Source organism: Asparagus officinalis, unplaced genomic scaffold, assembly GCF_001876935.1.
Source record: "Asparagus officinalis unplaced genomic scaffold, Aspof.V1 AsparagusV1_Un326, whole genome shotgun sequence".
NCBI classification, from domain to species: Eukaryota; Viridiplantae; Streptophyta; class Magnoliopsida; order Asparagales; family Asparagaceae; genus Asparagus; species Asparagus officinalis.
In genome coordinates, this window is record NW_017972591.1 from 35,477 (window position 1) to 48,595 (window position 13,119).

At 33.6% G+C, this 13,119-nt stretch overlaps 1 protein-coding gene across 1 annotated transcript in view; it reads right to left on the minus strand.

The window, feature by feature from the left end:
* Positions 1-1,361: 1,361 nt before the first annotated feature.
* The window catches only part of LOC109827620 (ELMO domain-containing protein C), a 14,937-nt gene continuing 3,179 nt past the window's right edge, over positions 1,362-13,119 (minus strand). Inside the window, exons 2-10 of the mRNA XM_020394637.1 lie at positions 7,165-7,316; positions 6,967-7,075; positions 4,556-4,668; positions 3,765-3,833; positions 3,319-3,434; positions 3,197-3,251; positions 2,989-3,109; positions 1,733-1,875; positions 1,362-1,630 (exon numbers count right to left, since the gene is read on the minus strand). Of these exons, the coding sequence (XP_020250226.1) occupies positions 1,529-1,630; positions 1,733-1,875; positions 2,989-3,109; positions 3,197-3,251; positions 3,319-3,434; positions 3,765-3,833; positions 4,556-4,668; positions 6,967-7,075; positions 7,165-7,305 (969 nt within the window). The 5' untranslated portion in view covers positions 7,306-7,316 and the 3' untranslated portion in view covers positions 1,362-1,528. The remainder of the gene's footprint in view (positions 1,631-1,732; positions 1,876-2,988; positions 3,110-3,196; positions 3,252-3,318; positions 3,435-3,764; positions 3,834-4,555; positions 4,669-6,966; positions 7,076-7,164; positions 7,317-13,119) is intronic.

The window sequence follows — 13,119 nt, forward strand, 5'->3', positions numbered from 1 at the left end:
GTGCACAATACGAGAACAAATTGGCCAAATTCCCTTCGATCACCTTTTGATCAATGTGCACAATATGGGAACAAATTGACGAAATTCCTTTCACCTAACTCTATGATGTGACCAAATTTTTGTCATTCAAATTCCTTAGTAATATCTCTATCTAGTACATTTAATTTGATATCTCAAACTTTGTCAGCTAGCCCTCGCGTGACTACACAAAGCAACATTGATCAATATCGTATGAACCTAACCTTGCTAAATTTGGGCTTGGTAGTGATCTTAACGTATCTAGATGATAACCAGTGTTTTGATATTGCAGACGCCAATATATATAATAAAAGTTCTAGTGTAAATGGCCTCTCCTATATTGTACAGAAAGATGAACCCTATAACTTTCATGAGTAATGCTTTTTCAAGCTTATAGAAGAGAAAACAATAAAAAAATAATAGCACGTCCAGTAATTTGACCAAAAATTCCAGCTTGCTCGTAGCAGCTTAACAAGACTCTGAATCCATTAAAACTAATTAATAATACTTCAAACAGATTTGACCAATCTCATAATATTCAAACGCGTTAACATAGCCTCCATCTAATTTGGAAACTTGCAAGAAATAACAACCTGAATTCAAAATTAAGCAACCAATAGTATTTGATCTTATGATTTTTGCTTTTTAAGCATTGTGCGCTTGGTAGCTAACCTCCTTCTCATCTACTTTAAGCTTATAAATGTTCTTACTTACTTCATGCCCATCTCTTTTTAGGCTGCCAAAACTATGAGGCTTGTATTGATTTCCAAACTCCTTGCACCCAACATCCAACGTGGGATGAAAATTTCTCATATTTAGCCTATAATCAAATGACTTTCTAGATGTTTATGATTAAGAGCACATCGCAGATTAACTCGCCTCATCTACACCTTCAGTAGCACTTAATCGCCCCCGATTATTTTTGTAGCACTAAACACACTGGATTCATAAGGGAGAGGGGACAAAATTTCTGTAGCACTAAACACACTGAATTAATAAGGGAGAAGGGGCTGCCCGTAATTTTGTCCTTCTAAAACTGTGAATTCAGGGGGTGTTTATAGGTGCTGCTAAAATAGTTGGGGAGCCATAAGGTATAAATGAAAAGGTCGTCTGCAATTTACTCTCATTGAAGGGGACGTAAAGAAAAAGGGTAACTACTATGTTTCTAGTGACTCCCAGGAAAATATTTCCTTAACCTGAAGAATTAAGGGAAGTGTTTCGATAATTTTCCCTCTCAAATTACTGGGAGAAAAATATAAAAACTATTAAGTTTTTGCCAATACCTGTTAGGACCCAAAAATTAAAATTAAAAAATAATAAAGGAGAGGGGGAAACTCTATATCTACAACTATAAAATATTACCTCTTTCCATTATTGTAATAGATATTTTCATCAGTTCCAATGGATTAAGCAGAGTTTATCACTGTACAGAATTAACTTACAAGCCGCTTGCTTGTCTACATTTCGTTTGATTAATGTGTCTATAAAAAGATGAAAACTTATCGCAGAGTTATCCATTCAACATGTTGTATGCCGGAAGGTCTCTTACACTGGAGACATCTTCAAGCGAAAGCTCACGTTCCAACTGTGTTCTCGTAGATTTAAGAACTTCCTGAAGAGTAGAAGAAAAATATATCAGAAATAAAAATCTTATAGACGCAAAACAAACATGGGTAAAGAGTAGTGAAAACAATGAGAAGGGTTTGATGGTTACATTGAATTCCATATAAGAAGCTCGTCTTGCCAGCCACTGGGCATCCATCATTAGGAAAGCTACACAAAAGAGGTTATCGAATGCCCTTTTGTCTTCTGCTAGAAGTTGCAGAAAACGAACTCCTGCTCTAGAAGAAGGCATGCCTGCGATAGGATGGATGGAGACATTTGAGTTCAAATATGCATACATTATTTTGGTCCGAGCTATCATTATGTTAACAGAGGAGTCCCTAAGAAATTGAATAAAAGAATATGCCAACTTCAAAAATTTAAGACACATTTTGTTTTTGTTGATCTGAGGCATCATCCTATGGGAATAAGTTAAATTTAATGCATCATCTACAAAAATAAATAATGTGGGGGAAAAAACACCAATGTAGAGTTTTAGAGGATTACACCTCTTGAACTATAAAGATTAGACATTTATCCCTAACCTTTTCATAACGTCAATGTATCACAGAGATCTCAACGTTTGCAGAGAGAGCACAAGTTCTCTTATAGGAATTAAACAACCCCTTTAACAGACCGTCTCTTTTGATTTGGGTGTGGGTGCCTTTTTTATTGGCCTAGTTTCCATTTTCTTTTTGGGGGGGTGGGGTGTGTCCTATAATATAGTTTATATGAGCAATTAACTCCTTCCAAATTCTATAGCAATTTAGAAAGCTTTTTGCCTGCGACAATGGCACTTCTGTCATGAAGCATACAGGTATGCGTCGTATGCGGGGGTAAGGTTGCGTACATCTGACCCTCCCAAAGCCCACAATGGTGGGAGCCTCGTGCACTAGGCTACCCCTTTATCTATATATATATATATATATTCATATATATATATATATATATATATATTATATATATATGTATGTATATGTATATATATATATTATGGATCTAGGTAAAATACTTTCTCAAACATCACCTCAATGAGCCTAGTATATTCAGAGTCAGTAAGTGGAATGCATTAGAATCAAGTAAATGAAGACGAAGAACATGGGAAGAAACAGTCTATCAATGTAAAATATTTTAACATCTTGTGCAAATAGATATGGATATTACATTTATTAACACACATTTATCGTGTTTACTGATCTGATAATGTTCAAATTAGAGTATGTTTCATTGTCATCTGACTGCATGTTTTAGCCATGTCATTGCTATTATCCATGCTGTGAATTTCTAGATTTCCATGTCCTCTATCTAAATTGATGCTACAGTGCTCTTCGAGTAGAAATTTTACATTAAAATCCATTCTCTTCTTACCTGATTGCAAGTCCAACATTTGCACCAACATAAATGATATGTTGATACCAGCTACAGCAAAGGGGTACTCCCACTCTGCCCGTGTTCCTACTTTCTTGTGTAACAACAGTTGAAAAGAGGCCTACAGTGTAAAAAGACTGAACTAAGGGGCTAAAAAGAAATATGAAACTGAAAGAGAGAAATGATTGTTAAAGTGAGTAGTAGCTACTGGGTAGTTCCGGGCGAAAAAAATGAGGTTCTCCAATGATACAAAGCCACCACCCCTGCACAGGGGAAAAAGTATTGATATCCCTCTTGTAACGAAGCGTGACGAAATTAACATTTGCATACCTAAAATCAGTTGATGGGTCAGAACCTTGCCAACCCATTTCCTTCCATAACTCTGATTTAAGAGGAGGGATTTCTCGCTGGGGATAAGCCAATTTCCAGAGATGCTTCAAGGCTTCCTGCCACTCATTAATAGTCAAGAGTCGTTTACTTTACATCAGATTCCTCTTGCTTCCAATAAAAATCAGAAAAATAAAAGAGAAATCCAACTTAAATGTAATCATGACAAGGGATTGATGGTTATGAGGTGGCAGCTCATATAGCAAAATGAGCTACGAAGAGATGGAAGTGGTAAGGTCTACCCTTTTAGATGTGACAAGGAACGTGGGCCTCCCACATGGTTATCCCTTGGTAGATCATTTAGCAAAATGAGCCGCCAAAAAACACATCAATATCGAGGCAAGAAAAACATGCAGCCATGAATTTAAAATCTACATATATTTTCATACTTGATGTTCCAGGCGAGTATCATCGAATGGAACCCCCAATCTCTGTTTCAGGTTTTGCAATCTCTCTTCCTACATATTAGAAAAAAGGAAAATAGTAAGAGTTTTTTTAATTAATAAAAAAAATTACAATGTTTTCAGATGTAAGAACTTTTTCAGGTTTTGCAGTCTTCCTGCCTACATATTAAAAGGAAAATGGAAAAAAGTAGTGATTTGTTTAATAAGAAACAAACCTTTACTTCAAATGTAAGAAACCAAAAAGGACGCAACGCGTAAAGTAAACATAGAATCAAAATATCATACACTGCATTTTTCTTCTGGTTTGTGTGGGGGGCCGTGGGTATTTCGTGTCCAAGATAAGGCATTAATAGGAAAACAATTAACCATGATTGTTTCCATGCATTTTGCAGCTGTTACTCTCAAGATTTATCTCCCAAGAAAGCACAATGATATGATTTTTTACTATCTGGGAAAAATACAGGTTTATGCAAGTACTTGGGCTCAATTCTACATGTATATAACAACCAAAAGATGGATGTAGTTTGAGGAAGCTATTAAATTAAAATGTATCAAGAACAGTTGTTTCACAATTCACCTTTTCTGCAACTGCTGTAAGTAAAAAGCCATAAAAACAAGCAGTATGAAGTATAAACTATGAACTTGTCCTTACTAAGGCATGAACCAAAAACCTCTTGATACATAATGTTGTCATCCATGTCAAAACGATCCCATAATAATGCCTTTATGCTCTATAGTTAATTAATGGAATTTACAGGGTTAGTCTTTAGCATTACCTGCAATGGGCTAATAAAAACTTGCTTATTCCAATTAGCCTGCCCATTATAATTAATAGAAGGAAGAGGCAAAAGTCTTCCCAACATTGATCCAGTATTGAGAACAATATTTGCTGCAGTGAGGAAAAAAGGCAATCAGTTACAGTAAAATTGATAATAACAATTCATGATACAGAAAGTTACTGTGTAGTTAAAAAGGAGCTGGTAAGCTACTTTAGGATACATATAACTTGCTAGGATCATCATCAGCCTTTTCAGAACATATGCAACTTTGAACTTCACAAACAATTTATGTCTGTCAAGGAGTATCCATAAAACTGGACAAGCCAGATGTAGACATCTATGCAATGGTTTTCAGACATAACCTTGAACTTGAAGGAGTTACTTTAGATGTATTTAGATTAAGGTATCTATAACTATTTATTGTTGATTAAAGTTACATGATTACTGAACAATTAAAATATCCAATCTACCAGCCAATCCTAACACTCGGTTTGGATAGTTTTTTTTAAGAGGGGAGGGGAGGAGTTGTGAAGGTTACAACGATAACTACCCAAAATTGTGTTTGTTTACATTTTTAGTAAGTGAAGGGAAGGGTTGGGACTTGGGAGGGTTAAAAGAAGCAAATTTCCTCACTTTCCTAACCCTCCTAAAGTGGACGGGCCGGTAGGGGAGGGATTGAGTTTTAAGTAATATTTTCTTAAAATTCCAAGATTATCTCTAGATTTAAGTCATATTTGTCATGTAGCTTTCCACCTATTATTTACTCTAAACAAACACAAACCTGTTTGAGATGGCGCATATACCCGCTATAGTTCTGTTGGGAAGAATAGACCTCCAATTGTTTTTTTTCCTTTTTCTTTTTTACTTGTAAAATAGCGAAAAAGTTCACTATAGGGGTATATTCGCACTTAGGCCAGTATTACAATGGGTCTATGTGTACAAATAGAACTACTAGGGGTCTATTCGTAATTGAGTGATACTACAGGGAGTCTCTTGACAATTAACCCTTAAATTTTTAGAGGGTGTTTGGACAGGCTTACTTTTTGAAGCTTATAAGTTATGTTGGCTTTTAGTGGCTTTTGGCTTTTATGATAAAAATGCTCTAAAAATTGTATGGATGAAATAGTTTTTTTTGGTCAAACCTAGCTTATCTAGATGAGCTTATAAGCCATTTTTTCATAAGTTGGGGTACCCTAGCTTTTTTAAATTGGACTTAACAGGTAGCTTATTTGAGATTTACCAAACACATAGATATGAAAAAGCTAGCTTAAAAGGTACTATGAAAGACCTCAAATCAAAACAAGATCTTACTGAAATTTATCAAATGATCTATTATATTGATGTGTCAGCAAATACATATATTTGTATACACGTCTAGGAAAAATTGCAGCACCAGTAAGTTAACTGTTTGTAAGATTCCCATATCAAAGACTTTTGGACGGGCTTACTTTTTGAAGCTTATAAGTTATGTTGGCTTTTAGTGGCTTTTGGCTTTTATGATAAAAATGCTACAAAAATTGTATGAATGGAATAGTAATTTTTTTGGTCAAACCTACCTTATCTAGATGAGCTTATAAGCCATTTTTTCATTGGACATTTCATGATGCTCCAACAACATGTTCAATCATTATATCAAGATTGCAGCACACTTCCGCTTCAAATGAAAGACCTCAAATCAAAACAAGATCTTACTGAAATTTATCAAATGATCTATTATATTGATGTGTCAGAAAATACATATATTTGTATACACGTCTATGAAAGATTGAAGCACCAGTAAGTTAACTGTTTGTAAGATTCCCATATCAAAGATTATTGGACATGTGAACACCTAGGACATGTGCTCATGAACACTGATAAAATAAAGATAACACCTGCTTATTCATGTAATTTACACTTGAAAGTGAGCATTTGGATACAAGTAGAAGTTATAAAGTTAATTAAAATTTCTTTATCTAAAATATAAATGTGCATAGATGAAGGTCATCTTAGATGAATAAAGATGCTAATATTACACAACTTGAAGATGGCAGGATGAGCAATGAACTAATAAAACACAACGCCCCACGTTCATGCTGAGCAAAGCATTTACATTGGAGCAATACACATTACAGAATAAAAATTTGATGACAGAAGTATATTGTTGCAAGTGATGTATAACATTCATATTACACAACTACAGTATAATAGATGATAGTATGAGCTGACTGACTAGGGACAATGCTCAAGCTAGACATTGGAACAAATGGGTCTTAAAGATGAGTAACTGGAAAAGTCTATCCTCCATAACTAGAACAAGAAAACAACCTTCAGATCTCAGCTTGGCCCCAATAGATTCGGCCACACAAATGTTATAAAACTGTATATAACACATAAATTAAGAAAAGCACCTAAATTAAGAAAATTACCTAACCATTGTGCCCACTGAGCAATCACATTGGAGAAAAGAAATGCCCAGTGGAGGCTCTCTTTCTTCTTGTCATCCCAGGTATCTTGCTGACTTCTATCACCATATCCCTTTGAAAAAGACAAAGCGATAACAAATACAAGAATAAAGAGATTATTTGCATTTCAACGAATGATATACACAAGCATTAAATTGTTACCTCGGAGTGGCTTGCACTGTAATTATAATTTCCTAGTAGAGGTTCATTTATTGTATCAATTCCGGAAGTGTCCATATGCTCATTTTTCCTTCCATCAACATCAGCATGATGGAGACGCCTTCTTATGGCTTTTGTTGCCATGTGAAAATCAACTACAACGATGACAGACGAATTAAACAGGCATAAAATTCTTCCCATAAATTTAATGTGTATGACATATGATTAAGAAGTAATATAAGTTGACAATGATCAATGTAAAATTATTGAAACATAGTTCTTTTCATATAAGAACAGAACAAAAAGTCAGTAGGCAGCTGCTTCCCTAATTGCTTTTCTGTTTACAGACACATGAGCATGTGGTAATTTGGGCAATGGAGGCCAGAAGGATGCTTACATCAAAAAAGGAGAGATACAGAATGCATGTACAAAATAAGAAAACAGTATAACCAAGGAATACGATCTTCCAGTAAAGACTTATGCACACCACGAAATTAAAAAGATGAAGCATATATGAACGTAATATATTGTTGAAGTACAACACTTTACCAACAAAGTTCATGGAAGCATAAGTTTGAGTTCCCACTTTATTTTGCTTCGTAAACTAAAACCCAAAATCAGGACAAAACCAGTGACTTGTGGACTCATCAAGAAAGTCAAATGACTAGAAGGACATAAGGTCAGGGTCCACCTAGTGCTGCGCAAATTTCGAATTGAACCGATCAACCGTCAGACCAGTCGATTTTGAGCAGTTCGGTGGGCTTTTATTAGTCACTTCGGTCCGTGTCAGATTTAGATATTTCAAGTCGGTATCCACCGAACTGACCGATGCCAGATATATGCGCTTCAAGTGCACCCAGCAAGCGACCTTCCACTCTTTGCAGAGCCCTCTCAAAATGCACCCATGTAATCAACTGATTTGAGTCTGTTTTCAACACTGGCTGCCTTCTGTTTTTTTTGTTTTTTTTTTGTTTTTTTTTTGGGTGGGGTGGGGGTGGGGAGTGGGGGGGAGAGATAAAATGGAGTGTTTTTCTTGAGACTTCTGTAACTCACAAAGTTAGAAACCTTCCAATATCTATACCAAACATCCAAGGCAAAGAAAGATTATTTCATTTTGACTTCGCTCTACTTCCTCGACAACTAAAAGAATATTGTAATTTAGGAATCAATAATCTCCGTTCTTTATCTCATTTCAATACTTATTTCTTTGAATTAGACAGAATTCAAGTGCCTAAAGTACCTTTTTTCCAATACAAATTGCAGAACATAATCAACCTGCAGCACAGCGTAGTGATGATAAATGTATACATGTATGTTTAATTGAACATGTTCAATACCAACCAATACGTTCTGAAAAAAATCAGTACGTATATCATACCTTCTACAAATGTTATGGAAATTCTAATACACAATTTGTTAGAACTCTCATATTCTGAAAATACGTTAAAGGAATTACATAAATCACCCAGTTATAGTAAATTTGAACTTTTAGAACAATATAAAGATACCAAAGAGTCATGTTAACAGCATTATGATATCTCTTCCTGATAAAGAAGAATTCTCTAAACAAATACAAAAAATTTTAGATCTGAAACTTATACAAGAAAGTTCTAGCCCTCATTCATCTTCATCTTTTATTAATGAATGAAATAAAAAGAGGAAAAGCAAGAATGGTCAGTAATTACAGAAAACTCAATAGCCATATGAAATTTGATGGATGTTTTATCCCTACTGCTGAACATTTAATTAAGCAAGTACAAAGAGCAAAATATTATAGTAAATTTAACGCAAAATATTGCTTTTTGCAAACTAAACTTGCTGAAAAAAATTCAATAGAACTAACTGACAGCTTTAAGTTGTCAACAATGACATTTTGAATGGTTAGTAATTTCATCTGGATTAAAAGATGCTCCTCAAATATTTAAGAAATGGTGAATTCTATTTTTAGACATCTACAATACGTAGTTGCCTACATAGATAATAAATTAGTATTCTTAAAAATTGGGAAGAGCATAAGCTTATAGTTATCCAACTATTATTAAACCATGGGATAATTTTTAAGTCCTAAAAAGATAGAATTATTCAAAACTGATACTAAATTACGGGGAAAATAGATTAAACAAGCGAGAATATAATTATAACAGCACATTTATTCAAAAACCAAAGATTTCCTTGCTTACTACAATAAAAGAATTACAGAGCTTTTTGGGATTGCTTAATTATGTAGAAAATTTATACCAAAATTATTTGCTAGAACAAAAAATCTTTGAAAAAAAAAAGCTTGTTGAAGAACAAAAGAAATATTAAATGAACACTAGTGACCAACCAAGAAGATGGAACACTGATTAAATCAGTATATCCTTATCCTAAAAAGAAAACAATGAAACAAAAAATATTAAAGAAATATTCAAAGATCAACCGATTCCTTATTTTCTACTGAAAATGAAAGTTCAGTGCTACAAACAGATGCTTCATATAATTTCTGGACAGAAGTCTTAATTGCAAAAAAACTGAAATAATTGCATATTCTTCTAAAAAAATTAATAAAACCCAAACAAAATATGCTACCAATTATAAACAATTATTAATGATAAAGAATTATTAGCGATTAAGCTTGCTATAAAAAGTTTTAAAATATATCACTTACATAGAGCTTTCATCATAGAAACCGACAACAAATCAGTAGCACAATTTTAAAAAAAGAAAACCATTAATAATGTTGAAAAAAAAATCTTAGGAGAATCCACATAGCATTATATTTAGAAACATTTAGTTATGAAGTTAAATATATTCCAGAATATATTAACTTCAATGCTGATTTACTAACCAGGCCATGAACAAAGAAAAAGTAAGTAATAAAGACCTCAGTGAAAGATTCCAAGAACTTCTTTAGGACATGAAGAGGCAAGAGAATTAGCAACTAGGAGGAGGGTCTAAGAAATCAAAAACCCTTTTTGAAAGAAAAACAGAGACCTCCATTGACGCACTACCTCCATAGAGGTTAATAAGAAGTAATGAAAAATACTTCCAATAGGTGAGAGAAGTATTTGCCAAGACAGTTGCAAGAGAATGCTATAATACAGATCTTAAAGAAAAAGATACAGAGGCATACTCTACATTCAATGGATGTATTCAATTCATCCAAATAGGAAAAATAAGATCTACTAATTACTACCTATCCCAACTTCAGAATGCATACCTTACCCAAAGGCAAATCATACAAAACAAAAATCAAAGATATCAAGAAGCTAAAAAACTAGTCCAAAAAACTAGTACAATTTACTTCTACCTCAATGTCAAAAATCTCAGAGGAAAGAGAATAAAAAATCCCGCTGAGCAAAACAAATTCAAGATTGTTCTTTCTAAGATCGAAACAACATATTTAGTAAATCTAAGGATCCAACATTGGCTACAATATTTCAAAATTGAGAATGAATAGGTCAAAACCCTTGAGCCTGAAAAGAGTCCAAGAAATGTTGGCTTGGCTTTTTCAAGAAGATAGAAGACACTGAAATTGATAAGTTTTTGTTGCTAAAGAAGAACTTATTCCAAACAAGAACAGACAGCCTAGACTGACAGCTTATTTCCAAGAAATCTCTAAATACCAAAACAAAATACAATTAGAGATTGTTCATGAAATCTCACAAATCCTTCGAAAGATTTCAACACTTATATTTTGAAACTTTGCAAAACCAAGTTTATAGAATATGCAATCAAATTCCAAACCATTTTAATGTTTAAAATATTGAGTATTTGGGAAGAAAGAGACAATATATTCGTCTTCACCTGTCAATTCAATTCAATTATGAGAGTTGTATAAGGTCACGGAAACATGAAGTTACCAAATTCAAACAAACAAAAAAATTTTGTTAAAGAAAAATAAAGGACTTCAGGCAACACTCGAATTCTTCTCTGGAAAAGCTTTCCAAGCTCATACAATTCATAAAAACAAAATGATTCAGTTATTTGACTGAATTTCTAATTCAAAGCCTTCATAGAAAGAAAAGAATAAAACCAGAGACTTCCTTCAGACCCTTATTGTGGAAAAAAATTAGGACTTTTGCTTAGGAACACTATTTTATAGAAAATAGAAGACTTAATGAAGAAGCAGCTGATACAACAAAGACAGATTTCAAGGAGGAATAGTAACCATGGTGGTTCTTACCAAGCTACCTGTGAAATAATAATTGAACAGAATTTTTTACTTTACCAAAAGAAGAAACACGTCAACTCTGTCTTTACTCAAATCACCTACAAACAGATTCCCTCTGTTTGCCACTAAAAAGAAAAGACAATAACACATCAACTAACTTTACTCGCATCTAAAAAAGTGAGATGTCATATGCTAGCCACAACCATGAGAATCCTTTCTGCTCTTCGTCTATAAATTGAGAAGAAAGAAAGCAAAGACATCGGAGAAATCTAGCTTGCCTTGCACTAAATAAAATTGAGTGTTTTTCTTGAGAGTTTGTTCAAGTTATTAATCTTTTTACAAAAATTTGAATAGTTAAAGAGTTGACGTGTCTCTTCTTTCTGCATAGTATAGATTCTTTTCAAATTCTGCATAGTAAAGATTATTTTAAATTATTGTTTCACAGGTGGTTTAGTAGGACCCGTCACGGTTACTATTTCTCCTCAAATTCTGTCATTATGTTGCTTTTGGTTAAGTCTTCTGATTCTTGTGTTCAATAGGTCTTCTTCCTTGTTTTCTATAAAATAGCGTTCCTAGGAAAAGTCTCAATTTTAAACAAAATAAAGGTCTAAACAAAGTCTTTGGTTATATCCTTTCTTTTTTGTGAAGGCTTTGAATTAGAAACCCAGTCAAATAACAGAACTATTTTGTTGTCATGAACTGTATGAGCTTTGGAAACTTTTACATCAATGAACTCGAGTGCCGCCTGAAGTATTTCATTTTCTTCAATAAATTTTTTTTTGAATTTGGTAAATTCATGTACTGACTCTTCAGTGACCTTATATAACTCCCATAATTGAATTGAATTAATGGGTAAAGATGAATACATCGTCTCTTTCTTCCCAAATACCCTATATCTTAAACATAAAAATGGTTTAAAATCTGGTTGCACCTTGGTTTTGTAGAATTCCGAAATATAAAAGTCAAAATCTTCCGGACGGTTGTGTTCACAAAAATTTCATGAACAGTCTCTAATTGTATCTTGGAAACAAGTTATCGGTTTAGGTCGTCTGTTCTTGCTTAAAATAAGTTCTTTTTAAGAAAAGAACTTATCATTTTTAGCATCTTCTATCTTCTTGGAAAAGCCTATTAGAGCTTCTTCATTGATTAGATTTTGTTAGTACATAGCCAACATTTCTTGGACTGTTTTTTCAGCCTCTAGGGCTTTTGACATTTTCGTTCTCAATCTAGGAAATTTTGGATCCTTATATTTAGTAAATTTGTTGTTTTAATGTCGGAAAGAATAGCCTTAAGCTCTTTTTGTTTAGCGGCGGTTCCCTTAAAGATTTTTTATTCTCTTTAGATTTATAATATTGAGGCGGAAGAAAATTGTACTAGTTTCCTAGCTTCTTGATATCATTTATTTTTATTTTCTATAATTTGTCTTTGGGCAAGATATGCATTCTAAAGTTGGGATAGACAGTAATTAGCAGATATTATCTCTCCTGCTTGGATGGCTTGAAAACATTCATTGAATCTAGAGTACGCCTCTGTGAAAACCTTTTTCATTAAGTTTTTGATAGTATGGTCGACAGAGTTGATAGCCTCTATGAAGGTAGTTGCCTCAATGAAGGTCTCAATTTTTCTTTCAAAGAGAATTTTTTTAATTTCTTAAACCCTCCTCCTAGTTGCCACTACAAAGAAAAGATTGGAACACGACGACTGACTTTAGTCACATCTAAAAAAAAGAAGATGACCTCTGCTAGCCAGAGCCATGAGAATCCCTTCCACTCTTCATCAATAAATTAAGAAAAGAGAAAGCAAAG